This window comes from Carcharodon carcharias, chromosome 3, assembly GCF_017639515.1.
Source record: "Carcharodon carcharias isolate sCarCar2 chromosome 3, sCarCar2.pri, whole genome shotgun sequence".
NCBI classification, from domain to species: Eukaryota; Metazoa; Chordata; class Chondrichthyes; order Lamniformes; family Lamnidae; genus Carcharodon; species Carcharodon carcharias.
The window spans coordinates 100,711,751-100,738,781 of NC_054469.1; the positions used below are offsets into that span (position 1 = coordinate 100,711,751).

At 40.5% G+C, this 27,031-nt stretch overlaps 1 protein-coding gene across 5 annotated transcripts in view; it reads left to right on the forward strand.

The window, feature by feature from the left end:
- Positions 1–25,836, forward strand: part of tmem245 (transmembrane protein 245) — a 211,362-nt gene extending 185,526 nt beyond the window's left edge. For 2 of the 5 annotated variants that reach the window (XM_041183861.1, XM_041183863.1), the window contains 3 exons: positions 16,362–16,454; positions 17,762–17,956; positions 22,478–25,836. In XM_041183861.1, coding sequence (XP_041039795.1) covers positions 16,362–16,454; positions 17,762–17,956; positions 22,478–22,520 — 331 coding nt within the window. In that variant the 3' untranslated portion in view covers positions 22,521–25,836. The remainder of the gene's footprint in view (positions 1–16,361; positions 16,455–17,761; positions 17,957–22,477) is intronic. The other 3 variants (XM_041183864.1, XM_041183865.1, XR_005942605.1) reach the window with 2 other exon arrangements.
- Positions 25,837–27,031: the final 1,195 nt, after the last annotated feature.

The following is a 27,031-nucleotide window of genomic DNA, read 5'->3' on the forward strand; positions in this document are numbered from 1 at the left end:
TAGGCAAGTGGAGAGTATTCAGTCACACTCCTGACCAATGCCTTGTAGATGGTGGACAGGTTTTGGGCAATCAGGAGGTGAGTTACTTGTCGAATGATTCCTAGCCTCTGACCTGCTCTTGTAATCACAGTTTTTGTATGGCTAGTCCTGTTCAGTTTCTGGTCAATGGTAACCCCCAGGATGCTGATACTGCAGGATTCAGTGATAGTAATGCCATTAAACATCAAGGAGCAATGGTTGGATTCTCTCTTGTTGGAGATGATCATATCCTGACACTTGTGTGGTGTGAATGTCAGCCCAAGCCTGGATATTGTCCAGGTCTTGCTGCATTTGGATATGCTTCAGTACCTGAGGAGTCACGAATAGTGCTGAACATTGTGCAATGATCAGCGAACTTCCCCACTTCTGACCTTATGATGGAAGGAAGGTCATTGATGAAGCGGCAAGAGATGGTTGGGCTGAGGACACTACCCTGAGGAACTCCTACAGTGTCCTGGAGCTGAGATGACTGACCTCCAACAACCACAACCATCTTCCTTTGTGCTAGGTATGACTCCAACCAGCAGAGAGTTTTCCCCCTGATTCCCATTGACTCCAGTTTTGCAAGGGCTCCTTGATGCCACACTCAGTAAAATGCTGCCTTGATGTCACGGGTAGTCACTCTCACCTCACCTTGGGAGCTCAGCTCTTTTGTCCATGTTTGAACCATGTTTGAATGAGGTCAGGAGCTGAGCAGCCCTGGTGGAACCCAAACTGAGCGTCAGTGAGCAGGTTATTGCTAAGTAAGTGCCGCTTGATAGCACAGTTGATGACCCCTTCCATTATTTTACTGATGATCAAGAGCGGACTGATGGGGTGGTAATTGGCCGGGTTGGATTTGTCCATTAACTCCCCATGGTCACTCTCTCTGGAGGACCAACTCTCACTTTACTAACTCTTTTCCTTTTTAAATACCTGTAGAAACTCTTGCTATCCATTTTTAAATTTCGAGCTAGCTTCCTCTCATTTCTTTCTCCTGATTAACCTTTTAGTCATTCTTTGCCTTTCTTTAAAGTCTGCCCAATCATCTGTCTTGCCACTCATCTTTGCAGAATTGTATGCTTTTTCCTTAAGTTTGATGTTTTCCTTAACTACTTTAGTTAACCACGGAAAGTAGGTCTTCCCCTTAGAATTTTTATTTATAATACGAATGTATTTATTCTGAATACTCTGAAATATCCCCTTAAATGTTTGCCACTGCTTCTCTATTGATTAATCCTCTTGCCTAGTTTCCCAGTTCACTTCAGCCAGCTCAGCTTTCATCCCCACATAGTTGCCCTTATATAAATTTAAGACACTAGCCTTAGATCCACTCTTCTCCCTTTCAAACTGGATGTAAAATTCAATCATATTGTGGTCACTGTTGCCTTTACCCTGAGGTCATTAATTAATCCTGTCACGTTACACAATACCAAATCTAATATAACCTGCTCTCTGGTTGGTTCCAGAACATGCTGCTCTAAGAAACTATCTCAAAAGCATTCTAAGAACTCCTTATCCAGGCTACTATTGCCAATCTGATTTTTCCGATCTGCGTAGCTTAAGTTCACCCGTGATTATTGCCATCCCTTTATCACAAGCACACATTATTTTATCTTGAATAGTTTGTCCTACACTGTGGTTACTGTTAGGGGGCCTGTAGAACACTCCCACTAATGACATTTTTCCCCTAATTTTCCTCATCTCCATCCACACTGATCCTACATCCTGATCTCATAAGCCAAGATCATCTCTAACTATTGCACCAATACTTAACAGTGCTACCCCTCCACATTAACTTAGCTTTCTATTCTTCTTGAATGTCATGTACCCCTCAATATTAAGGACTCAATCTTTGTTGTCCTGCAGCCATGTCTCTGTAATTACTATCAGATTATATTTATTTATTTCAATGTTGGCCATCAATTCATTTACTTTGTTATGAATACTATGTGCGTTTGGATAGGAGCCTTCAGTTTGTCTTTTTGTTATCATTGTAACATCTGGTCTGGACTGTTGATGTATTCTTAAGTCTTTTTCTCTCTGCCCCTTCCTGCCATTCTCTAACCCTTATTTCTCATATTACTATTTTGCTCTACTGCCTTGACTCCACACTTTGAATTGCTACCTCTACCCAAGCTTGACTCCTCACCCGTCTTGTTTAGTTTAAAGTCTCTCTACTACCCTAGTAATGCAATTTGCGAGGATGCTTGCCCCAGCATGGTTCAAGTGTAAACTGCCCCAACAGTACAGCCCCCACTTTCCCCAGCACTGATGCCAGTGCCCCACAAATCGGAACCCACTTCTCCCACACCAGTCTTTGACCTATGCATTCGTCTCTTTAATCTTATTTGCCCTATGTCAGTTTGCACGTGGCCCAGGTAATAATCCAGAGATTATTACCTTTGAGGTTCTGCTTCTTAATTTGGTACCTAGCTCCTCATACTAACTTTGCAGAACCTTTTTCCTAGTTCTGCGTGAACCACAACAACTGGATCCTCCCCCTCCCACTGCAAGTCCTTCTCCAGCCCTAAGCAGATGTCCTGAACCCTGGCACTGGGCAGGCAACATAGCCATCTGGACTCTCGCTATTTCCTGCAGAAAACAGTGTCAATCCCCTTCACTATACTATCCCCTACTACCACTACTTTCCTTTTTGCTCCCCCCGCTTGAACAGCTTCCTATACCACAGTGCCATGGCCTGTCAGCTCCTGCGCCTTGCAGACTTCGCTTTAATCGTCACAGGTTGTGAGCACCTCAAACCTGTTTGACAGTTGCAAAGTCTGAGGCTCCTCCACTACTCTCTGCTTGGTCCCATTACCTGCTTCACTGACAGTCACATCCCCCATCCCTCACTGCTGACCAAAACAGATGATCCTCTTCTAAGAGGTGTGACTGTCTCCTGGAACAAAGTATCCAAGTATTTCTTCCCCTCTCTTATGTTGCGCAGTGTCTGCATTTCGGCTTCCAGATCAGTAATCCTGATCAATAATCCTGATCCAGAATTCCTCAAGCTGCTTACACTTCCTGCAGACATGTTTGTCATGGATCACTTTGTTGTCCGAAAGCTCCCACGCCCCACAGCTCACTAGCTTCCTGTGATGTCACAGTTGCTTTTTTTCTCTTTTTCCCAGACTGCAGCTGAAACAGTGCACTTCTCAGCTCCCCACTGTCTCCCGCAGGTCCTCTCCATTCAGACTTCCAGCAAGGCAGGCCGCTCTGCAATCCCCGGTCTGTATTTATAGGTGCTCCTCAGCACCCAACTGTGTGTCTCAGGTCCGCTCCGTTCCAACTCCCAGCAAGGCAGGCCACTCTGCAATCCCCGGTCTATATTTATAGGCGCTCCTCCGCTCCCGACTGTCTCACGCAGATCCGCTCCAACTCGCAGCAAGGTAGGCCTTCACATGTACAGAAGGTATCCATGGACGTCATGGATGACAAATCCTCAAAGGTTTATTGTCTTCTGAGGTTGCCACGTCACTCATAGGTACCATGCACCATTTTAGATCCTTGCACTTTAATTGGATGAATAAGGCAAGTAGTTGGGTTTTCAGCTCATGACTTACACTTCAAGTGAGCAAAAGCAAATGGTGTTGGCAGGGAGAGCAGTGGAGGGTCCATTTCAGCTGACGTAGTCCTTCCCAAGCCCTTCTCAGTTGGACACAGTTGCTGTACCCTCCTTGGAAGGCTGTTAATTAAAAGGATAATCATTGAGCTACAGCAGAGAATGTATGATATACTAGCAGACCTTTCAAGCACACTGACCATGATTGCAGAGAGAATGGAGAAGTTTCCCTCAATTCTGAATGTGTTGACTTTGCATTTTGCGATGATGTCTTCTTGCAGGCTTAGAGTGGCCAACTTTGTAGATCATCAAATGTGACAATCACATGACTCCATGAATGCCTTGATTGCGACCATGTAGACTCTGGATGCCAACATGTCTGCTGCCTTAAATAGGATGTCAAATAGCTTAGCCTTGGCCTTACACCATCACACTGATCTGTGCCACAGTGCTCTCCAGCAGAGTGATGGCAATGAAGATACCTGACAACTACTGCCTCTTCTCCTGATGACCAGGTGTACAGGTAGAATAATCTTAGGTTGGGCCCTCATGAGCTTCAAAATCTAGAGGACTCTCAGCAGTTAGATTGGGGATCTGCTGAAGCCACAGGGGTTGCATCAAAAAGGATGAGTAAAGCTTTGTAATTGCACAAGGGCATGGATGTATCAGAAAATGTAATGCCGTGAAATTTCTGTTCTTCGGTTCAATCATGACCACTTTTCTATCTTGCACATTCTTGGTTGCTGGGTAGTAGCAGCTCCATTGCCGTCTGTTGGACCCGCCAGAGCCTCAGGAAGGGAAGGACCCCAAGCTGGCAGATTTACCACATGGCAGGAGTTTGTTCTGATGCTGGTAAAATTCAGAGGGATCATAAAGTGGGCAATTATTTATCTTAACTGGATGCTCGCGCTGTTCACACATTTGGTATCATCCTGTGGCGACAGGAACATCTTCTGCTGTAATGTATCACCCCTTCCATCTCCTAGCCTGAGTCCAAAGGGCTGATAAAATACAGGCCAATATTTTGCTGTTGATTCCCAGAAGAAAAAGTCAATCCTGTTTTTCTGCACTGAACCAGTTTTTTTTTTAGTGGCTCTAACTGCTGCTTATTGGCAGCATTTTTATCTCGGATGAACTACAAGCACTTTTTAATCCAGTTTAACCTGTGTTGAGCATCATTAAATTTGTTTTCTAGTTAAATTCAAGCTCATCTTCAGTCAAATCAGGTCCCAGGATATCTGACATTAACATGGAGGCTGCTTAGATTAGCATCACACACTATCTATATAAGGACTAATATATTTTCCACTTTGATCTGACATAGCTGGGCTGATGGAGCCTGAATGAACATGTTTGTGCACTCAGTGGTGTCTTGCACCCTTAAACTGTCAATATCAAAGAAGTCTGCATTAGTCTGTAACCGTTCTTTCTAACTTCCATGTTATCTGTCTGTTGCTTTACAGTCAAGCATACTTTTAAAGAATATAAAAATTACCTCAATCCACCCAAGGATATGGCAAAGGAGACTGAAGTGATGAAAGATCATCTGAGAGAAAAGGAGAGCTTTGTTTGATGCATAACATCTACACACCAAGTGTGAATTTGGATTTGGTTTCCATATCAAAACTAAGTAGTAGAAACAGTCTGGATCAGAGAGGGGATCATGGGTCTCAGGACCAAGCTAATACATGTGGACTCAGCGCCACCTCATTGCTGCAGCAAAAACATTGACCGCTTCTATAACCTTACAGTGTATTTCTTTCAGCTCTTAAACAAGTGAAGTAGCTGTTGGAATGCTTTGTGGCTTCGTCTAAGGTTTCTTAGAACAGTGCCTTGGCCATAAAGGTGCATTGCACATCTAATAGAGGGACCTCTGTTGTCACAAAAAATGGTCATAGATCTGTAGGTCCTTAGTCATTGTCTCTGTTCAGGCTAAACTCTGTGTCAGTGAACTTTCTTCTTTGTGGCCATTCCTTGGTGACAATGTTTCTCAAGATTTTGAAATTTAAAAGAGCAAGATTTAGCTCTGGGAAATTGCCAGCTGGATGACATTCCAGATACAACCTAGCCACAGAAGAATTCACCTTGACCTAAGCAGCTGTCAGAGACTTAGTTATGACCTTGGGACCAGGAGGTTTAGTCATCCCTGCTGTTCGCACTTTAATTTAGCCTACTTTGGTGAATGCATTTTCAAACTTCAGATTTATTGTCTGATTTCTGTAGGCCTACATTTTGCAGCCTGTTCCTGCCAGCTTTCTGGCAGATAAAGCCTCATAAGCTTAGAGTCATGCCTCCTGCATTCTTGTCACCCTCCCTCTCCTCTACGGGGGAAAGGCTCAGTAGCTAAAATTTACCTGTCCTATTGTAGACAAGCACATTCTAATTTTAAAATGATGAAAACTCGGTCCATCATTTGTTCTGATTGAATGATCAACATGGGATACCTGTTAGATGAGTGTCCAGCGTTCAAAAGCCAACAGTGGGAGGATGATGATGATGATGCTGCTGCCAAGGATCTGTGTTATGGCCCTACATGCTTTGCCATGCACAGATCCCAGAGTCCAGGAAGAAATATTCTGATTTTATTTTGTTTCATACCAGAAACTTGAAGCTTTTGGCACTTCCATAATGCAACAGACCTCCATGGCCTAATGTTGCAAATTTCCACCCTGACTTTAGCAGACCTTTCCAACAAATATGTCCAGGGTCAGAGGCTTCTCTGGGGCTATCATCTCTTGAAGGTTTTAGAAAATAAATAAGATAATGAGTCTGCTGGCATATGGTTCTCAACACTTGTTGCAGGGAAAGCAATAGACCTTTTCCACTTCTCAGAATTTTTCCATTTATCATCCTCACCTGGGCCAGAATCTTCGGGTTGGTGTGCGGGGGCGGGCCCCACTCACCGACACATAAAATAACGCATGGTAACATCGGACATGCATCCTGATGTCACTGCGCGTCATTCAGATCTTCAGTTCGGCGGACGCGTACCGGAGCCAGCTGCGTGCCCGCCAAACTGTCAAAGGCCTATTAAGGCCATTTAAATATCAATTAAAATAATTAATTGAGCTGCCCATCCAACCTTAAGGTTGGCGGGCAGGCGAAGAGCCCAGGTGGCCATCACATTTATCATGAAACCTCATCCATGGCGGGATGAGGTTTCATGAAGGCTTTTAAAGTTTAATAAAAATTTTTAATAAAATTCTTTGACATGCCCCAGCTCATGTGACACTGTCACATGAAGGGACAAATCAAACTAAACTCTGAGGCAAAAGGCCCGCAAAAGGATCGCTCAGCACTTCTGTGTGTGTGTTATGCTGGGCGGGCCTTAATTGGCCTGCTCATGTAAAATGGCGGCGCACAGTCGATCGCAGGTGGCAATCGGCTATGTGCCCGCCTGCACCCACTCCCGCCCAACCCAACCCCCCCCACCACCAACCCCAACAGGGTCCCCCCCTGATTTCTATATCTAAGACAGTTTTCAATTCTGGCTGGATACTGTCAATACAATAAGCAATAAATAATTAACACCATTTTTGAAATCTTGCGAGTGAAGCTTTATTATACAGCTTCTGAAAAATCTTAATTGCATCCATTGGGTAGCCCTAATGTTTTCTATTTATCTTGGGATATGGGCACCTTCAGCAAGGCTGTCATTTTTATTGCACATCCTTAGTTGCCCTGAGGTGGTGTTGGTGGGCTGCCTAGCTGAATTGCTGTGGAGTGGTCTACTTGTTAAGAATTAACCACATAAATGTGCGATTGGTATCACATTTAGAGCAGACCAGGTAAGCATGGCAGATTTCCTTCCCTAAAGGTCATTGCTGAAGCAGTTGACTTTTTACAACATTTAATAAATCTTTTCAACTGAACGAAAACTCTCAAGTTTCCATTATGGAATTTAAATTCTTGTTTTCTGGATTATTAGTCCAGGCCTATGGATTATTAGTCCAAAACCAATACATTAAGTACCCAAGTGGTAGCTAACTTGTTACTGCTGCAAGATTTATTACTTCTAAATCCTTACAGACTACCCTTACAGTCTTACCTTATTTGGTGAACATTCATATATTGCTTGTAAGCATTTCTTTTATTACAGATGTTGGGTCAAATGATTTGTAATTTCTAGATTGAAGTTGAACTGTCTTCTTTGGAATGTTGTGATTATGTTCTATTGTGCCTTTGGGCACAATTCCATGTTACTTATGGAGCTGTAAAAATATTTATCTTTGGCCTTGGACTTGTGTGGTTTAAATACATATTCCATTTTGAAGCTTGTCACTCTGGAATAAACTAGTGCTACATATGGTTCATTATCAGTTTACAGTTTGTTATTTTCTAATCTAAATGTCACTCCTAAAACTGCCTTCATGTTAATTGTTTTGCAGATATGATATTCTTTTCATGATATATGCATATACCATGTGAAAACGTTCTTATTTTCCCTACCTTTAAGCTGTTCAAAGAGACGTTGAGATAACTGTCAATTCTATGGAATTTGGTCAGAAATTGGATAAGAGGAGTAAATCAAAACTGCTTTCAGAACAGACTTGGGAAATACATTATTTTGCATGCTCTAGTCACATAAAATATTCATGCTGCAAATGTATCTGAAGCAGTGTTTTTAGTTGCTTCTGCCTCTTTTAGAGGATAAATTAATAGCTTTGATAATGAAAGATATGATTCAATCTGTAACTATCATAGTTTGGTCTTTGGGTTGCAATGCTGTCACTTGAGTTGTGTCTGAAAACCCTGTGTTGCATCCAGTAAGTTGGTGTTTGTATGCTAGTACTGGACTTTTATAAAATGATTTTACCAGTAATATTAATTTAGGTTAAAGTTAAAATTCATGTAAAAGTTTAAAGTGTGGAATTATTAGTTGTGATTATCAGAAATGTGAAAGGTTATGCCCAGCGAGGGCATGTCATATTCATAACTTTCAAGATACAAACTCCATTCAATGTGGACTCTGCATTTTTAAAAAGAAAAGGAAGGCACAGAATAATAGACACTCTGCTCTCCCAAAATGGCTACCAGAAAGTCAAGTGACTACTTTGTGGTTTCTAGATGGACGAGGATTAACTGCTGTCTGCACCTGCTTCTGGTAAATCATTAAAATGCAAATGTCCACAGGTGGAGGAGTCTCCCTTGAATGGACGTGCAAAATATGAGGCAACTTATGGAATTTACAGCCCCATTGTATTTGAGTTCCTGTACATTACATACTCAGACAATTTTATCCCCCAGTCTCAGTATCTGTGAACTCGAAACTCAGAGTTTGTCACAAGCAGGTGTGAACGGCCACCATTCATTCCCCATTGTGTAGCAATGGGTTCTAACTTCAAATCATTTGTGTGGATAGTGGAAGTAATGATCGTGTGGTCACATGATCGAAACTGACTTCAGATAACATCTTATTTCAAGGCCCAATCAGGGCCAACTCAATCTGGATGGGGATAAACTAACCATGGTTAACTAAGGAAGGTAAGGATAGTATCAAAGTGAAAGAAAAGGCATACAATGGCAAAGATTAGTGGTAAGCCAGAGGATCGGGAAAGTTTTAAAAACCAACAGAAAATTACCAAAAAAAGGGAGAAAATAAACTTTGAGGGTAAACTAGCAAGCAATATAAAATGGACAGTAAGAGCTTTTTTAAATATATAAAAAGGAAGAGAGAGGCCAAAGCCAATATAGGCCCCTTAGAAAATAAGGCTGGGGAAATAATGGGGAACCAGGGAAATGGCAGAGGGGTTGAATACATACCTTGCATCAGTCTTCACGGTAGAAGACACTAATAGCTTACCAAAAAATACGAAATAATCATGGAAAAAGAGGGGGAAGAAATTAATACAATAACTATCGCTAGATAAAAAGTACTAGGGAAACTAATGGGACTAAAGGCCGATAAGTCATCTGTATCTGATGGGTTGCATCCTAGGATATTAAAGGAAATAACTGCAGAGATAGTGGATTCACTGGCAATAATCCAAGATTCCTTAGATTCTGGAAAAGTCCCAGAGGATTGGAAAATTGCCAGCGTAATACCCTTATTCAAAAAGGGAGAGACACAAAAAACAGGTAACCGTAGGCCAGTTAGCTTAACATCTATCATTGGGAAAATGTTGGAATCTGTTACAAAGGATATAATAGCAGAGCATTTAGAAATACACAATCTAACCAAGCAGTCAGCGCTTCATGAAAGGGAAATTATGTCTGACAAATTTATTAGAATTATTTGAGGAGGTAACAAGCAGGGTAGATAAAGGGTAACCAATAGGTGTAATATATTTGGATTTCCAAAAGGCGTTTGATAAGGTACCATACATAAGGCTATTTAAGATAAGTGCCCATGGTGTTGGGGGTAGTATATTAGCATGGATAGAGGACTGGCTAACGAATAGGCGACAGAGAGTTGAGTTACGGGGGGGCATTTTCAGGATGGCAACCTGTAACTAGTGGAGTGCTGCAGGGATCAGTGCTGAGGCCACAATTATTTACAATATATATTAATGACTTGGATGAGGGAAATGAATGTACTATCGCCAAGTTTGCAGATGACACAAAAATAGGTGAGAAGGCAAGTGGTGAGGATGACTACAGAGGGATATAGACAGATTAACTGAATGGGCCAAAATGTGGCAGATGGAATATAATGTGGGAAAGTGTGAGGTTATACACTTTAGCAGGAAGAATAGAGGAGCTGAATATTATTTAAATGGAGAAAGACTGAAGAAAGCTGCAGCACAGAGGGATTTGGGGCTCCTCGTGCATGAATCCCAAAAAGCTAACGTGTAAGTTCAGCAGGTAATAGGTAAGGTAGATGGAATGTTGGCCTTTATTTCAAAGAGAATAGAGTATAAAAATAGGGAAGTCTTGCTGAAACTATACAAGGTACTAATTAGACCACACCTAGAATACTGTGAACAATTTTGGTTCTTATCTAAGGAAAGATATATTGGCATTGGACACAGTCCAGAGAAAGTCCGTTAGGTTGATCCCAGGGATGGAGGGATTTTCATATGAGAAGTTGAGTAGGCTGGGCCTGTACTCATTGGAGTTTAGAAGAATGAGAGGTGACCTTATTGAAACATATAAGATTCTTAGGGGGCTTGACAGGATAGATGCTGAGAGGTTGTTTCCCCTTGTGGGAGAGCCTAGGACCAGACGGCATAATCTCAGAGTAAGGGGGCACCAATTTAAAACAGAGATGAGGAGGAATTTCTTTTGAGGGTAGTCGATCTGTGGAATTCTTTATGGCCGAGGGCTGTAGAGACTGGGTTGTTAAGTATATTCAAGGCTGAGATAGACAGATTTTTAATCAGTAAGGGAATCAAGGTTATGGGGAAAAGGTAGGAAAGTGGAGTTGAGGATTATCAGATCAGCCATGATCTCATTGAATGGCAGAGCAGACTCGATGAGCCAAATGGCCTACTTCTCCGTCTTATGAAAACCAACAAGACACAAGAGGATCACCCTCCAGCAAGAAGAAAGGAGCACTGCCTAAATACAACCAGTCAACCTAGTGAGGGGTTAATCTTCATCTGCAAAGATTCATCTTTACGGAAACTCAGCCACACCTCCATGTGGAACCTAGAAATTTTCAACCTCCATTTTTACCTTCAAAAAGCCATGAGAGAGAATCCATCAGATCTACAATGCCTGCATCATAAAAAACTAATTTAAACATGTGATTTTGCTTCTTGTTATTCTGTTAATAACCTAAATGCATGCTTTGTCTCTAGGATCTATCTTTTGTTATGTGTGTCTGGGTCTCTGTGCTTGAGGGAGTGACTGCTTTCATTGCATTTACATTCCGGCTGTTTGTGAATAAACGTTTATTTTTTTCTTTTGATTTAAACTTGACTAGAAAGTCGTCTTTGTGTCTATTATTAAAAGTCGAAACACCCAAAAGGGTTTTAAAAGCACCCTCTAAGAATATGTGCCTTGTTACAAACAACTGAGAGTTGAGGGAGAAGGGGAAAAGTATTCCACCACCTCTCCCCATACACAACAATATGAATATGAAAGACCCATAGAGGATGTATTGTGTCATCATACAGTGCTGTAGGCGGCTTTGAAAGTATCCTTTTAGAATTTGATCTAATGTTGCCCAGGTTTAGATTCCAACTAGACCAACATCTGAATATAATGCTGAGACGATCTAAAAGAAAGCAAAGTGTCTTAAAATAATGAAAAGAAAAAGAAGGGAACATTGGCATTTGTTTAGGAATAAGATGTACAGGTAGGCTTTTGAACTGAATTGAATAAAGTTTAGAAGTAATGTGTAAATTTACACAGTAGTTAACATAGGAAATTCGGCCCCTCAAGCCTGCTCTGCCATTTAATAAGATCACGGCTGATTTGTTTGTGTTTTGAGTTCTATGTTTCCATCTACCCCTGATAACCTTTGATTCCCTTGCCTAACAAGAATCTATCTACTTCTGCCTTAAAAATGTGCAATGACCCCACTTCCGTTTCCTTCTGAGGCAGAGTGTTTCAAAGTCGCACAACCCTCTAAGGGAAACAAATTCTCTTTATCTCTGGTCTATAAGGGCAACCTCCAATTTTAAAAGAGTGCCCCCTAGTTCTGGCCTCACCCACAGGAAGAAACATCCTTTCCGCGTCCACCTTGTCAAGACCATTCAGGAACTCATATACTTCAATCAAGTCACCTCTCACTCTTCTAAACTCACGTGAAACAAGTTCAGCCTGTACAACCTATCTTCATAAGACAACCTTCTCATTCCAGGTATCAATGTAGTAAACCTCCTCTTAACCACCTCTGGCACATTTACATCCTTTCTTTAATAAGGAGACCAAAGCTGCATATGGTATTTGAGATCTGGTCTCACCAATGCCCTGTATAACTGAAGCATAAGATCCTTCCTTTTATGTTCAGTTCCTCTCATAATAAAGGTAGCATGCCATTAGCCGCCTTGATTACATGCTGTAGAACACCTAGGTCCATCTGCACCTCAGAATTCTGCAGTCCTTCTCCATTTAAATAATACTCTGCTTTTTCATTCTTCCTGCCAAAAGTGAACAACTTCACATTTTCCCACATCTGGCTCCATCTGCCAGATTTTTGCCCACTCAAGTCATCGACATCCACCTGCAAGTTCCTTATGCCTTCTTTACAACAAACTTCCCTACCTATCTTTGTGTCATCTGCAAATTTAGCTACCATACCTTCGCTCCCCTTATCTAAGTCATTGATGAAAATTGTAAAAGGTTGAGGCCCCAGTACAGACCCCTGTGGGACTCCACTCATAACATCTTGCCAATCAGACAAAGATGCACACTCTAATTTCTGCCAGCCACCCAATCTTCTATCCATGTTAATATATTACCCCTATATCATGAGCTTTTGTTTTTTCAATAACCTTTGATATTCCAAGTATATTAAATCTACAGGCTCCCTTTTATCCACAGCACATGTTACTCCTTCAAAGAACTCTAAGTTGATTAAACATGATTTCCCTTTCACCAAACCTTGTTGACTCTTCCCAATTACCTTGTGTTTTTCTAAGTGTCCAGCTATAACCTACTTAATGGTTGACTCTGACATCTTGCCCATGACAGACGTCAAGCTAACTGGTGTATAGTTTCCTGTTTTCTGCCTGCCTCTCTTCTTGAATAGAAGGGTTATTTTTGCTACTTTCCAGTCTGATGGAATCTTTCCAGAATCTAGCAAATTTTGGAAAATTAGTACCAACACATCATCTACCTCATTAGCCATCTCTTTTAAGACCCTAGGATGAATTCCACCTGGACCCAGAGACTTGTCGGCCCACAGCTCCCTTGGTTTGCTCAGTACCGCTTTCCTAGTGATTGTAATTTCACCAAGTTCCTCTCTCTCCTCCACCTCCTGATTTGCAGCTATTACTGGAATGTTTTTTGTATCCTCTATAGTGAATACAGAAGCAAATAATTGTTTATGTCATCTGCCATTTCCTTATTATCTACTATTAACTCCCCATCCTCTCTCTCTAGAGCATCAACACTTATTTTATATACACTTTTCCTGTTTAAATACCTGTAGAAACTCTTGCTATTCATTTTTACATTTCTAGCTAGCTTCTTCTCAAACTCTAATTTATTTCTCCTGATTAACCTTTTAGTCATATATGCTGACCAAATATCTGACCTACCACTCATCCTTGCGCAATTATATGCTTTTTCCTTAAGTTCGATGGTCTCCCTGACTTCTTTAGTTAACCACAGACAGTGGGTCCTCCCTTTAGAATTTTTCCTTATTGTAGGGACGTACTTTTTCTGAGTACTCTGAAATATCCCCTTAAATGTCTTTCTCTATTGATCTGTCCCCTAGGTTAGTATTGCAGTTCACTTCACCTTGCTCAGCTTTCATGTCCACATAGTTTCCCTTATTTAAGTTTAAAATACTAGTCTTACACTCAATCTTCTCCCTTTCAAATTGGATGTAAAATTCAATCATATTGTTGTTGCTGCTACCTAGATGTACCTTTACCTTGAGATTGTTAATTAATCCTGTCATATTACACAACACCAAGTCTAATATAACCAGCTGTCTGGTTTGTTCCAGAATGTGCTGCTCTAGGAAACTATCTCGAAAGTGTTCTATGAGCTCCTCATCCAAGCTATTACTGCCAATATGATTTTTCCAGTTTGTGTAGATTAAAGTCACCCATGATTATTGTCACAAGCACCCAATATTTCTTCTTGTATATTTAGTCCTACGTTGTGGTTACTATTAGGGGGCCTCTAGACTGCTCCCACTAGTTACTTCTTTCCCCTATAATTCCTCATCTCCACACAAACAGATTCTATATCCTGATCTCCTGAACCAAGGATATCTCTTAACTATTGCACAAATCTATTCTTCTTGAATGTCATATACCTCTCAATTCAGGACCCAATCCTTCTCATCCTGCAGCCACATCTCTGTAATGGCTATTAGATCATATTTATTTATTTCAATGTGCGCTTATAATTTGTTTGCTTTGTTATGCACACTATGCATATTCAGATACAGAGCCCCTTAGATTTGTATTTTTGTTATCTTTGTAACAACTAGTCTTGATTCTTAGTATATTCTTGGGTTTTTCTCTCTGCCCCTTCCTGCTATTCTCCTACTCTCATTCCCTATATTACTACTTTTCTCTCTTACTTTGTCTCTACTCTTTGAAATACCACATGTTTCTGCATTTGATCCCTTGCCCCACTATTTAGTTTAAAACCCCCGCTACTTCTCTAGTTAATACAATCTGCAATAATACTAGTCCCAGTACTGGTGCCAGTGCCCCACAAACTGGAAGCCACTTCTCGCACGCCAGTGTTTGAGCCATGTGCTTAGCCTTGATACATCACCTATTCTGCCATCTTTAATTGTTTTAAATAATTACTTAATTATGTTATTCACTTATTTGTGTTGCTTTTTAAAATATTAACTTTACCACCAATTTGTGTACTCCTTTAAACTTTAGGGATGGAATAGGTCTTAACCATTTATCAGATACTCACCAAACAGCTAGCTCCTTTCCCTGTACTGGAGTAAAAACTAATTCCTACAGGGTGAGAAAGATAGAAAAGAGAAATGAACACCCCCTTCTCCCCTCTTTCCCTTCCCGCCCTCCCTCCTTCCCTTTCCCACCCCGCCCCGACCCTCCCCTACAGTAGCCACTGGTCATCATGGTGGTGCAAGCCAGCCCACCGAAGGTGTTGCCATTTCCCTCTTTCACCAGCGATAGTTGATGTTTAGGGCCTTCATGTTATGCTTGCAAGAATCCTTGAAGCAGAGCTTTGGGCACCACTCTGGTTGTCTGGCTCCAACTATCTCACCATACAGAAGATCCTCGGGTGCACAACCATCTTCCAGCCTGTGGATGGGCCCAATCAATGGAAGTTGCCTCTTTGATTGGTGCCAACTCACGTGGGAGGTGTGCCTTTTGAGAGGACTGCCACACTCATGATTTTTCCTGCGAGGGTATATCTGTTATGAGCCACAGGCAGCAAAGATGGAAATTATTGAGCTTCTTTGTAGCTGTAAGTCACCCACAGCCATACAGCAAGTTACTGAGAACACAGGCCCTACAAACCATCAGCATTGTCCTAAGGGTCAACTTGCTGTTATCCCATGCACATTTTACGAGTTTGCCAAAGGTGGTAACTGCTTTCCCTATAGCTGTGCATCAAGGAACAGGTTGTCACTGTGGACCCAAAATAGCAGCATTTGCTAACCGCTTCCAGCAGGGTGTTATTTAGTGTGATCATGGATGGTGATGCAAAACCTTGTCCCATGACCATGGTTTTCTTGCCTAAAGTTACAGGCAAGGGAGAGACAGTCCGTGAGTCTTTGAGGCTGAGTTTCTGTGTGGGTGACTAGCACCGCATCGTTAGCATAGAAGAATTCCCTGATCAGGACGCGATGTATTTTTGTTTTCACTTTCAGTCTTGATAGATTGTAGAACTTTCCGTCTGACCTAATGTGCAAGTAGACTCCTTCCATATCTGCAGGAAAGGTGAAAGCCAGGAGCATGAAGAAGATACCAAACAGAGTGGGTGCTAGGACACTGTCTTGTTTCACTTCAGTCTTCACTCTGCAATTGTCAGAAGTGGAGCCATCAAACTATACTGTACAATGCATGTTGTCATGGAAGGAGTGGGTGAGACTGAGGGAGCAGCTCGGCCAGTTTTTCCCAAAATCTTGTCGAGCTCTGCTGACGTTGTTGGATGTCTTTGGTGAGATCTATAAAAGTAAGGTAAAGGATATGCCTTGTTCCCTTTACTTCTCTTGTAGCTGGTGTATAGAGAAGACCTGCCAGCATGGAAACCACACTATGCCTCTGGGTACACCCAGTCTGCAAGCATATGCACCTTTTCCTATTATATGGTACTGCAACATTGTTTGTCTTTTTGCTTAAATTTTTGTGACCATAATATAAAGTACAATAGGAGGGCTGTTATCTTGAGTGATTGTCAGCTGTGTTCCAGAGATCGGTACTGTGAATGGGAGATTACAAGTTTCTAGGAAAGATTGACTAAATGGCTACTTTGGTTCATGAAATATTATAGCACCTTGTGCTGATAATTCTCCAGCAAAATATATTGCAGCACATTTTTGTCTGAGCAGCTTAGATTCTTCTGATCTACAACAATTTCAAAGCTTATGTCCTCCCGCATTTGGTTTATTCTTTTGAATAAAGCTGTCCGCACTCCCCTGTACCTAGCTTGTCTGTAGAGTCTTTGAGGCTAATACAATTTCTAAATTTGCAGATGACTTCAAATTGGGAAGATTATGACAAAGTATAAGACAACATGAATAAATTTGCAGAATGGGTGTTTAATTGGCAAATGAGGAAGAACTGGAGACTATGGCAGGCCTAATCAAAAGGCACTAAGTCTTTTAGACCTGGAGAAGATCTTTCCACTTGTAAGGGATTCAAAACCTAGTGCCCATAAATATAAAATAAATACCTATAAATTCAGGAGAAACTTTTTACCAAAGAGTGCCAAGAATGTGGAACATAGTACCTCAAGCAGTTGTGGCAAATAAATGCATTTGAGAGGGAATAGATAACATGAGGGAGAAAAAAATAGAATTGTATGCTGATAGGGTTGGATGAAGAGGGATGGGAGGAGGTTTTTATGGAGCGTAAGTGTCAGCATAGGCCAGTTGAGCTGTAAGGTTTCTGTGCTGTAGATTCTATGGGCTGAATTTTCCGTGCCTCCCCCCTAAGAGGTGTGTTTGCGGATGGGGAGGATGCCCATCCCATCGCCTTCCCGTCTACCTCCAAGTTCTCCTCCCATGCTTAAATGAATAATTAAGGGTCAGTTCGGCTTGTTTTGAAGCCAGTTGACCTTGATAAAACGTTGCCCACATCGTAAAAGCATTTGGCGTGGGAAGCCTGTTTTTCAAACTTAAGTGTTTAAAAGGCGGGAAGGAAGGGGGGGTCTCTCTTCGGGGGCTGCCCTTGGCCAATCATGGGGTGGTGTCCCTTAAGTCGAAACTGCTCACCCCATAATGCAAGTGTATTGTTCTGAACAGATGCTGCAGTCTTTAAAAATAGCCCAAGAAGTAATTAAATACTGTCCCAAATTCTTAACGAACCTAAAATAATGCTTTTATAGGCATTGGCAAAAAATGAGAACTAAATGGTATAATTTAATATCCTAAGGCAGTTTTTGTTATTTTCACAGGGGCGGTCACCCGTATCTCACTGGTTTGGCAGTAGCTGGAGGAGCTTATTACCTTGGACTAGAAGGTGCGATCATTGGACCCATCTTATTATGCATCCTAGTGGTTGCCTCCAACATATACAGTGCTATGTTGATGAGTCCTTCAACAGCATTGCCAACTCCTTTGCAGACTCCTTGGCCTTTGCAAATACATCGGTAAGTTTCAACTAGAGCTTCTTAATTAGCCTACATCAATCCCCCTGCATCTGTTTCATTCAAGTCTAGAATTTAGACAATGTAGGAAAATTATTAAAACCTGTTACTTAAAATAGGTAACTGTTTAACAATTTTTTAAAAAATCATTGGGCAGATTCTTCCCATGGCAGTAGCAGTGAATGTTGAGATTCACCACTGTTGTACTTTGGGGCCCTGGCCTGCACCCATGCATGATATTTACCCAGAAACTTTAAACTCCTGATTGTAGAATTGTGTTGCCTGGGGCCCTCTGAGAATATCTCTGACACTGACCTTAGTGTCGGAGACTTGGCCTTGATGCCCAATACTGACGTGGATATCTACTCACTCCGTTTCCAGATGTTAACCTCAGGTGCAGGACAGTGACTAACAGTGAGTGCTGTATCAGGAAGGTCTAAACAGCCAACAACCACACCTGCCTACCACCCCCAACCCCCAAAACACCGAAAAATGCTCACCACCATCGGCACACGAAAGAATGCTTGCCCCACACCAAAATACTGGTCAACCACCAACAATGCTCAATCCACTCTTGACAATTCCCCCTCTACACCGCTGACAATGCTCATCCACCCCTGCACCAATGACATTGCTCACTCTCTTCCCCCTCCTTCCAACAAGGTTCACTACCCCCTCCCCCATCCTCCCCTACACCCCATACCAACAAGGCTCACCCTCTTCCCTCACCCCCTAGCCCCGGACTATGCATTTTCAAGAATTGCGGCGGGAGGTGACTTTGGTGGGGGTTGCAGATGATGGGTTAACATTTTTGGTGAGGGCATTGTGCAGTGTCGGGGATGATGGGACATTTAAAACTCTGCAAGCAAACGAATTGAAGACAGACCTTAAGAGGCTTGTCTTCAGCTCATGAACAAAGAAGAGGACGTGGCTTCACTGTAGTTACAGCTCGCTACTGGGCCTTCCCAAGTTTGTTCCCCTCTAGATTGAAGCTGGAGCGAGGACTACAAGGTCCAAAGGTTCCAGCATGAAAAAGGTAAGGGGGCAGTTTAAATCATAGTCAGATGCACGCACTCCCTCTCTGCTACTGACAAGAAGATCTGGGCTATTGTTGTAAATATTCAATCTCAGTATTTAAAATTATGGGGGTGAGATTCTATTCAGTAGAAAGGAAATTCAGTGTGGGTGTAATGGGCAGTTAATTCATTGGAAGACCCATAGAAATTGAATTTCACCCTCTGTTTAAAGTCCTGACTTTTATCCTGCATTGTCCATGTTTTGTAACAAATTAGCAGCACTGAATAAAATGAAAGCAAAATAATGTGGATGCTGGAGGTCTGAAATAAAAACAAAGTGTTGGAAAAACTCATCAGGCCTGACAGCATCTGTGGAGAGAGAAACAGAGTTAACATTTAGAGCCCAATATGACTCTTCTTTGGAACTGGAGAGATAGAAATAAGTAAAATGAGTTGTGTTTTATCAGGCCAATTGATCATATTAAATCTTAAGATGTTTAAATAGACACCACTGCATGCAAAACCCTTGACCTCTGCAGAACTGGTTCTTAATTTGGCGTAAATAACATCCAGACAATTAAACTGGTTTTTGCAGTCCGTTCTTGACTTAATGTCGGAGTTATATCTGCTAACTAATATATTCTGCTTTATGCACATGCACCTTTTCGAACATCTGTTTTCATGTGGCATAGCTGTAAAAATGTCAGTGATCACACATTGTGTTGCTCCTTTTTTGATGATCAGCTAGAACCTACTTTGGAAGGCTTCAAAAACCATCAATAAAAATGAAATATTTTCTAGCACAAGGCGTCTAAAGCACCATTGAGTGTAACACATTAGTGTTAAGTTAGGAGGATAAAAGCAAAATACTGCGGATGCTGGAAATATGAAACAAAAACAAAAATACGTGGAAAAACTCAGATCTGACAGCATCTGCGGAGAGGAATACAGTTAACGTTTCGAGTCCGTATGACTCTGATAAAGAGTCATATGGACTTGAAATGTCAACTGTATTCCTCTCCGCAGATGCTGTCAGACCTGCTGCGTTTTTTCAGGTATTTTTGTTTTTGTTTAAGTTAGGAGGAGCCATTTTTCTCCAGTGTTAAAATTGGTGTGCAATGCACCCCCAGTTTGAGATGCTTGTCTTTATTCTGCTCATGGGAGATATTTTTGCTGGAACTTGCTGGCTGACACTCATTTGCCCACTTTAGCAATTAAGTCAATGGATTCAGTTTTCCTGTGCTTCAGAGAGTCGAATCATTATGATCCCACGTAACATGAAAAATTTTAATATTTATCTTTCCAATGATAAGTAATTCTGGTAAAAGTCCCCTCATGAATACCGCAAACCTGCTTTCAATCCTGGCATTTAGCTTAAATGAGGTTGACCCAGAATGGTTTTATATCCTGAAGAACTGATTGGTTTGACATGTGTAGCTCTGGAGTAAAACTTGTGTGTAATAATGGAAGGGAATGAATTGTACTGTTTTGCATGAATTAAGTGGAGATGTTCATTGTACCGAAAATCTGATCATAATTCCTGGATTCTGCCAAAGCAAGAAATGTTACCTTTTATTTTACCCAAAATGAAAATCTGCATGAATAATTTTAAATTTTTCTTTGATTGGAATTATGAATAAAAAGGATCAGTCAGGACACATCTATATAAGTGATCTCTATAATATCTATCACTCATGTTCTTAAAGTGCTGCGTCCATGTATACATTTTGTGCCTCACATTTCTTCAGGCGTTACTTCCTACACAGCGCTGTGGGATCACTGTTGATTTCCAGGTATCAATCTAAACCCTTATTTACTGCCTTTTGACAGAAGCCTTACGTAAGTTACTAAATTCTTTTAATTGCTACCTCCTCCACGTCCACGCCTAGAGCCCACATGAACCCATATAAAGCACAAATTTACTAACAAAGAGTAATGGTTGTGTGTATGTATATATATGTGTGTGTATATGTATATTTTTATATATAGATATATATATATTTAAAATTAAATATGTATTAAAGCAGCTGTGCATATATATGCTGCTAGAGTCTAGAGTTTAAGAAATAATCAGTAAGCACTTCCTTTAATGTTTCCTCCATTGCATTTGCCAGATTGGGTTAAATAGGTGATTCAAACTTCTTCTCCTGCTCCCTTCGTCACCTCATAAGCTCCCTTAGAACAGTGATCTCACCTGTACTGATCACCTTTTACCATTGCCAGGCTTCCTGGACTTCACTTCTCCTGGTCCTTGTATTTCACTCTGTGGTTTTCATTCATCTGCTGATGATGATGATGATGTTGAACCTGCTGCTAACTAACCTTGTGCATAACTAACCTTGAGGCTAGTACTCACCTCTGCTGGACTCCTGGATCAGCCAGTATTAGCTTATGTTTGACACTCTACACTTGCGTAGCTCCTTGTTTTCCAGCAGTGCTTCTACTAATACTCTGACTCTCAAACAGTTCCTTCATTCAATTCCTCTTCAAAACTGTCTCCGAACTTCAAGATTTGTTTATTGGTGCCCCAAACTGACTTCACCCAAGCTAAAGTCAACTTCTTTCCACTATTGGACCTCAGAGAACTTTAGATTCTCTGATATTGTCTCCTTTCTGCCCTCCGTTTCCAATCATAGTATATCTCTCCTAATCTTTTGCCGTGCCTGTGTAACTTGATTCCCTTTGTGTACATTTCTGTGCACATATTGGCTATTTCTATGGACCCTTCTTCTGGCCTCTCTTGCGCCTCCTCTCCTTTCTCCTCCTCTTCATGTCACCCAGGAATGCCACCCTTCATTTTGCTCCTCTTACATACTTTAGTCCTGCCCCCAATCTATTTCTAACAATGGTCATTCTGTGACCTTTGAGTAAAATTGCCAATTTTTTGCCAAATTAGATATATTTTGTTTTTATTTTGGACCATATTGGGTTGACTAAGATTTATTTCAAGCAGAGCTCTTGCATTCAACAAAAAATATTATTTATGAATAGAAGTGTGATTTGTCGGGAATCCTGACAGCCATTTAAGAATAGCAATTTTGCACCTTATTTTTACATTTTTTTATTTGAGTAGTGACAAGTGTACATGAGAGGAAAATAAATGTAGGCAAGATGTAAAATTAAGTTAACTGTAGATGATCATTAAATAATCGGTATTGTATGCATTCTGGACCATTTTTAAAACCACTCCTTACACCAAATAGAGCATGGCCAGAGTTTATTTATGTGTGCATGACACCATCATTATAACTGAATTAGACAAATGATGGTTGCAATTTCTATGTCTTTGCGCACAAAGAGTTTCTGTTACACACTGATCCTATATTTGTCTCGCACTGCTTCATAAAAGAAATTGAAGTTTATAAAAAAATGTAACTTTTGGTGAAAAGACTTAGAATTTGTTTTAAATTTCTGTGAAAAGTTATGTCTGTTGTAACAGCTGGAGAATATTGGTCAGTGCATTTTGCATGTTGATAACTATTGTCTTTCTTGTCTGTTTTTGTTTCAGACCTGGAGATAGTCCTGAGGAAGCAAAACCCGGTACTGAGTGACCGAATGTGTTTCCATATTAGTCAGAGCATGTTGGCTCATCTATCTGCTGCTTCCTGCACTGAATTTCACAGTTGTGGCCTTCCTGTGCACTCCAAAGATGAATGTTGCATTAGCAATGCTATGTAGGAAAATAACTTCTCACCCATGCTTGGGTGGGCATAAGGAATGTGCTTCATCACACTACTTTGCATATTAATGTAACACCCAAGGATACAGCCCTGCATTTGAGAGATAGAAGGTTTGTAACAACTGGAACTAAGTTCAATTATAAATGATCAACAGTTGCAGTTCAGTACCACACTTGACACCAAGGAAGTTTGAAATGGTGTTTTCTTTTATCATTTATCATATGTTCTAAGGGCATGTTTCACACTACTTTCATTCTTGTGAGCTGATTTGAAATCAGAATATTGTGCAGGTTACACAAATTAACAATTTGTATGGCTTTGTTTACTCTGGTTTTAATGCTCTGGCACTGTAAGAGTTTAGTGTATTTTCAGATGATCCATTTGGGTCTTGAATATTACACATCTAAACTGTCCTTAACATTCACCCACCCCATGAAAATAACTCAAACCAGAAATTTCCACATTGGAAAAAGCACATCTGAGATGGAAGTATAAGACTCATGTAATGGAACAAGTACACCATTTAAGCATGAAATATACAAAATAATTTTCTGTTTTTTGGGGGTTATTTTAGTTTTCTCCTCTTGCTATTCCCTCCTGGGCCACAAACTCCTGTCATGGTGAGGTTGGTATAGGTGCCTTACTCTCAAACTCCTGCTGATGCTGTTCTTGACTGGCTGGCAGAAAATCAAGATGACCCACTTAGTGAAAACCCCTGAACATGATGTGCCACCATTTTCAATTTTATCCAAGGTGACTTATTATCTGCTTGGAAAAACTAGTTATCTGCAATTCAGTATAGGTATAAACTTATAATTTCTAACATTACACAATTTTGCGTCAAAGACAAGCCTTATGACTCAACTATATAACTACTGCTATGTATGCTAATTGAATGCTGTTACAATTATATAGCATATAGAGTCTGCTTTCTTGCTGCTTTGGCAGAACAAGAAGTTCATCTAGATGACTACAATGGATAGGACTCTCCCCAAGAGAATTTTCAAAGTGGGACTGTGCATTTAATAGGGTAGTTGTAGTTTTTGTGTTCAAAGCAAAGAATTTAGGGCAATGGGAGTACCATAAAGTGAACTCACAAATAAATGAAGATAGTCATTAGAAACTGAGAGGTTAGAAATTCCAGAAGACTTCCACCTCCAAAAGTGTGTTCGGATGGGGTTTCTACCCACCTGCTTGCTCTATCCCAAATTCCAGGAAGGCCTATCTGAACAATAGGGACAGCTAGGACGCTCACCCTGTAGAGCCAGTGGGATCTCAGCATGTTGTCCTTGCTGCTCAGTTGATTCAGGTTAGTGTGGAAACAGAATCTTGCATTAATTCGCACAGACAGCAATCAATCTATCTCAGATCAACAGCCATTTGGATATGACACTATGGGACCCACACAAAGCATTTGTATAACAAGTATGCCTGCTTCATAGATCAGTACTACTTCCTGGATGCTAGGCAGAACTGACAGGCTTTCTAGGCAAGCCCAGCATTCCACCAGTGACATTACAATGATGGAGGGAGAGGGGTAGGGTGTGACAGAATAACCAACTGGTACCCTCCCCACTTGGAATTTCTCAAAGGCCAAAAAGGAGAGAAAGCCTGGTAGAAATCGGTTCTGCCTGAACTTCCTCTCCCCATTAGCTCACTGACAATTCATGCAGGAGCAGTGCCAAATTTCTGGGTACATATCCTTGAATTAATTATATGTAAGAGCTGTTGTACTGTATATTTTTACATCCCACATATTTGATTAGCTATTAAAAATATATTAAATTGAAGCCTAAGATCATCGCAGCAATCTAAGAATTAGCTACTATGTTTTGAATCAGCCTTATTTTTAAAACATATTAAGCTTTATGGAAATATAAATATTTCAATCAATGCTTAGTACATTAGCTTTGATCCTTTTGTAAAAGGATAGTTTCCTTGAATTTGGCATAGAACCAACAAACACACTCTAGTCCACAAAGAAAATGATGTGATTATAGGTGTGTAAATGCTAATTTCTTTTCATCACAATTCCAGTACTTCAATAGAGGCAGAGATTGCAAACTGTGTGCGGAAGAAAGAAAGCTTCATTTTCAAAGGATTGAAAAGTATGCAATTTAACGATCTCTTGCAAGGGTGAGGGAAAAATCAAATAGAAATAAACGCATTAGTGACTTTCATTTGCTTTTGTTTACAAATGCTGATAGTTGAATACATAGTCATTTTGTGCAATATTTCACTGAATGCAAAGCAATGCTTATTTGATTTCTTCCTCATATGGTTTTTAATCTTGAGGGAATATAAGTAGAAAACATGTTTTAAATAGTTTTAATGAGATGGGCAGATTATGATGTGATTAAATCTAACGTAAAAAACATTGCCTTTTCACAGGAAATTTAGTGATCACTTAGCACTGGTAAAATAGTTTCGTTCATTGATACATAAGACTATATTTTTGGATGGGGGAAGAGAGAAATCATATTTGTGCTTATATTTTTAAAACTATTAGAGCATGTGAGGCATGAATATTTATTTTAGACATTTGTTAGATTTTTTTGTTTTTTTTTGCTTCTACAAACCTGCTGCTTAAAGTCATGTTTGTTAATTTTACTCAAACTTATTTAGGCCAAGCTACTCCAGCTTCTTTTAGCAATATGTTATGTAAATTTGGATTATTGAGACTTCCACTAAATTTCTAAAGTGGTAGTATAGTAATGCTGTTTAATTGCAATCAAAGTAAAAGATACTCATTTATATGGTAATTTTCTCAGCCACCACTTGATTCCAACTTCAATGGATTTCACTATGTGTGGAGTCTCACAAAATGGTGATTTAAGTTACAGCAACATATTCTGATGTAATAAGTTTCAGCTGTATCTCCTGTTGATTGAGTTGCTCTATCTTTTACTCTAATTCCCAGTGTTCAGGCAGGTTCCCTTTGGCACATTGAAAGCAACTGCATCCTGAATAAAATATAGGAACTGTAGTACCTGATGGATCCTGATCAAAGAATTCCAAGTGTGTGTAAAATAACAAACTTTGACAGTATACTGATATTTTATTTTTGCTTGTAAAGTTAACATTTGGTCCAAAGCTGTGAATGTGTTGTAAAATTTTGGATATGAGAAATTAGCATTATTTCCACATATTGTTTTTATTGTAAAATAAACTTATTAAATGGAAAAAATATAAAACTTGTCCAACATGTGCTACTTCGCAAAATAATTTGAAACACTAGAATTTAATTTTTAAAATAAATTGTAGAAGCGTTTACTGTATTTGATGTTTCATATCTGAGTATGTTTCATACTCCTATATGCTCGGAGACTTGGACAACCTGTAGCAAGCACCTCAAAGCACTGGAGAAGTACCACCAGTGGTGCCATCACAAGATCCTCCAAATCTGGTGGCAAGAAAGGTAGTTCAACAACAGCATCTTCTCCCAGCCAATATGCCCAACATCGAGGTACTAATCATTCAAAACCAGCTCCACTGGACAGGGCACATTGTTCGTACGCCTGACCCCAGACTGCCGAAGAAACTCAGTCACCGCAGGAGATTCCCAGGAGGACAGCAGAAACGTTTTAGGAATATCTTCAAAGCATCCATGAAGAATTATATATCCCTGGTCGGTCACAGGCCAGGGACTCCAAAAATGGGGAAGGTTCATTTGGGAAGGCACTGAACATGCTGGGAACATGTAGAGGTGAAGTTGACACATTGGAGAGTGTGCACAAACTTCCAAACAACTCTCAAACTGACCCTTCAAGCATAACCTTCCCTGCATGTGGCAGAATCTGCAGATCACATGTTGGACTTAATCAGTCATCTCAGAACCCATCAAACCAGAGTGAAAGCAATCCATCCTCAAACTCAAAGGAATGCCTAAGAAGAAGAAGATATTTTCAAGTTTACTGGTCATCGGTACTTCAATATGTGGCATAAGGCTGATAGTCAGACTAATATCACTCTTCATCTCCCAATCCCTGATAGGATATGCTTGTTATTTCATGAAATAGACCAAAATATGTTTAGGCTATATCATCCATAGTAACCTGTTATTCCTACTTGAAGAAATCTTTTATGTTTTTTTTCCCCTTTATTGATTATATATTGCCATTCTGTCTTGAGGCAGGAGAGGGTGATGTCAAGGATTTGAAAAGCAAAATTCTGCAGATGCTGGAAATCTGAAATAAAAACAGAGAATGTAGGACTCAGGTCAGCCAGCATTTGTAGAGAGAAACAGAGTTAACATCTCAGGTCACAATAATGAAGGGTTAGTGACCTGGAATGTTAATTCCCTTTCTCACCACAGATGCGCCTGACCTGCTGAGTAATTCCAGCATTTTCTGTTCTTAGTTGAAAGTGATATTAATTTACAG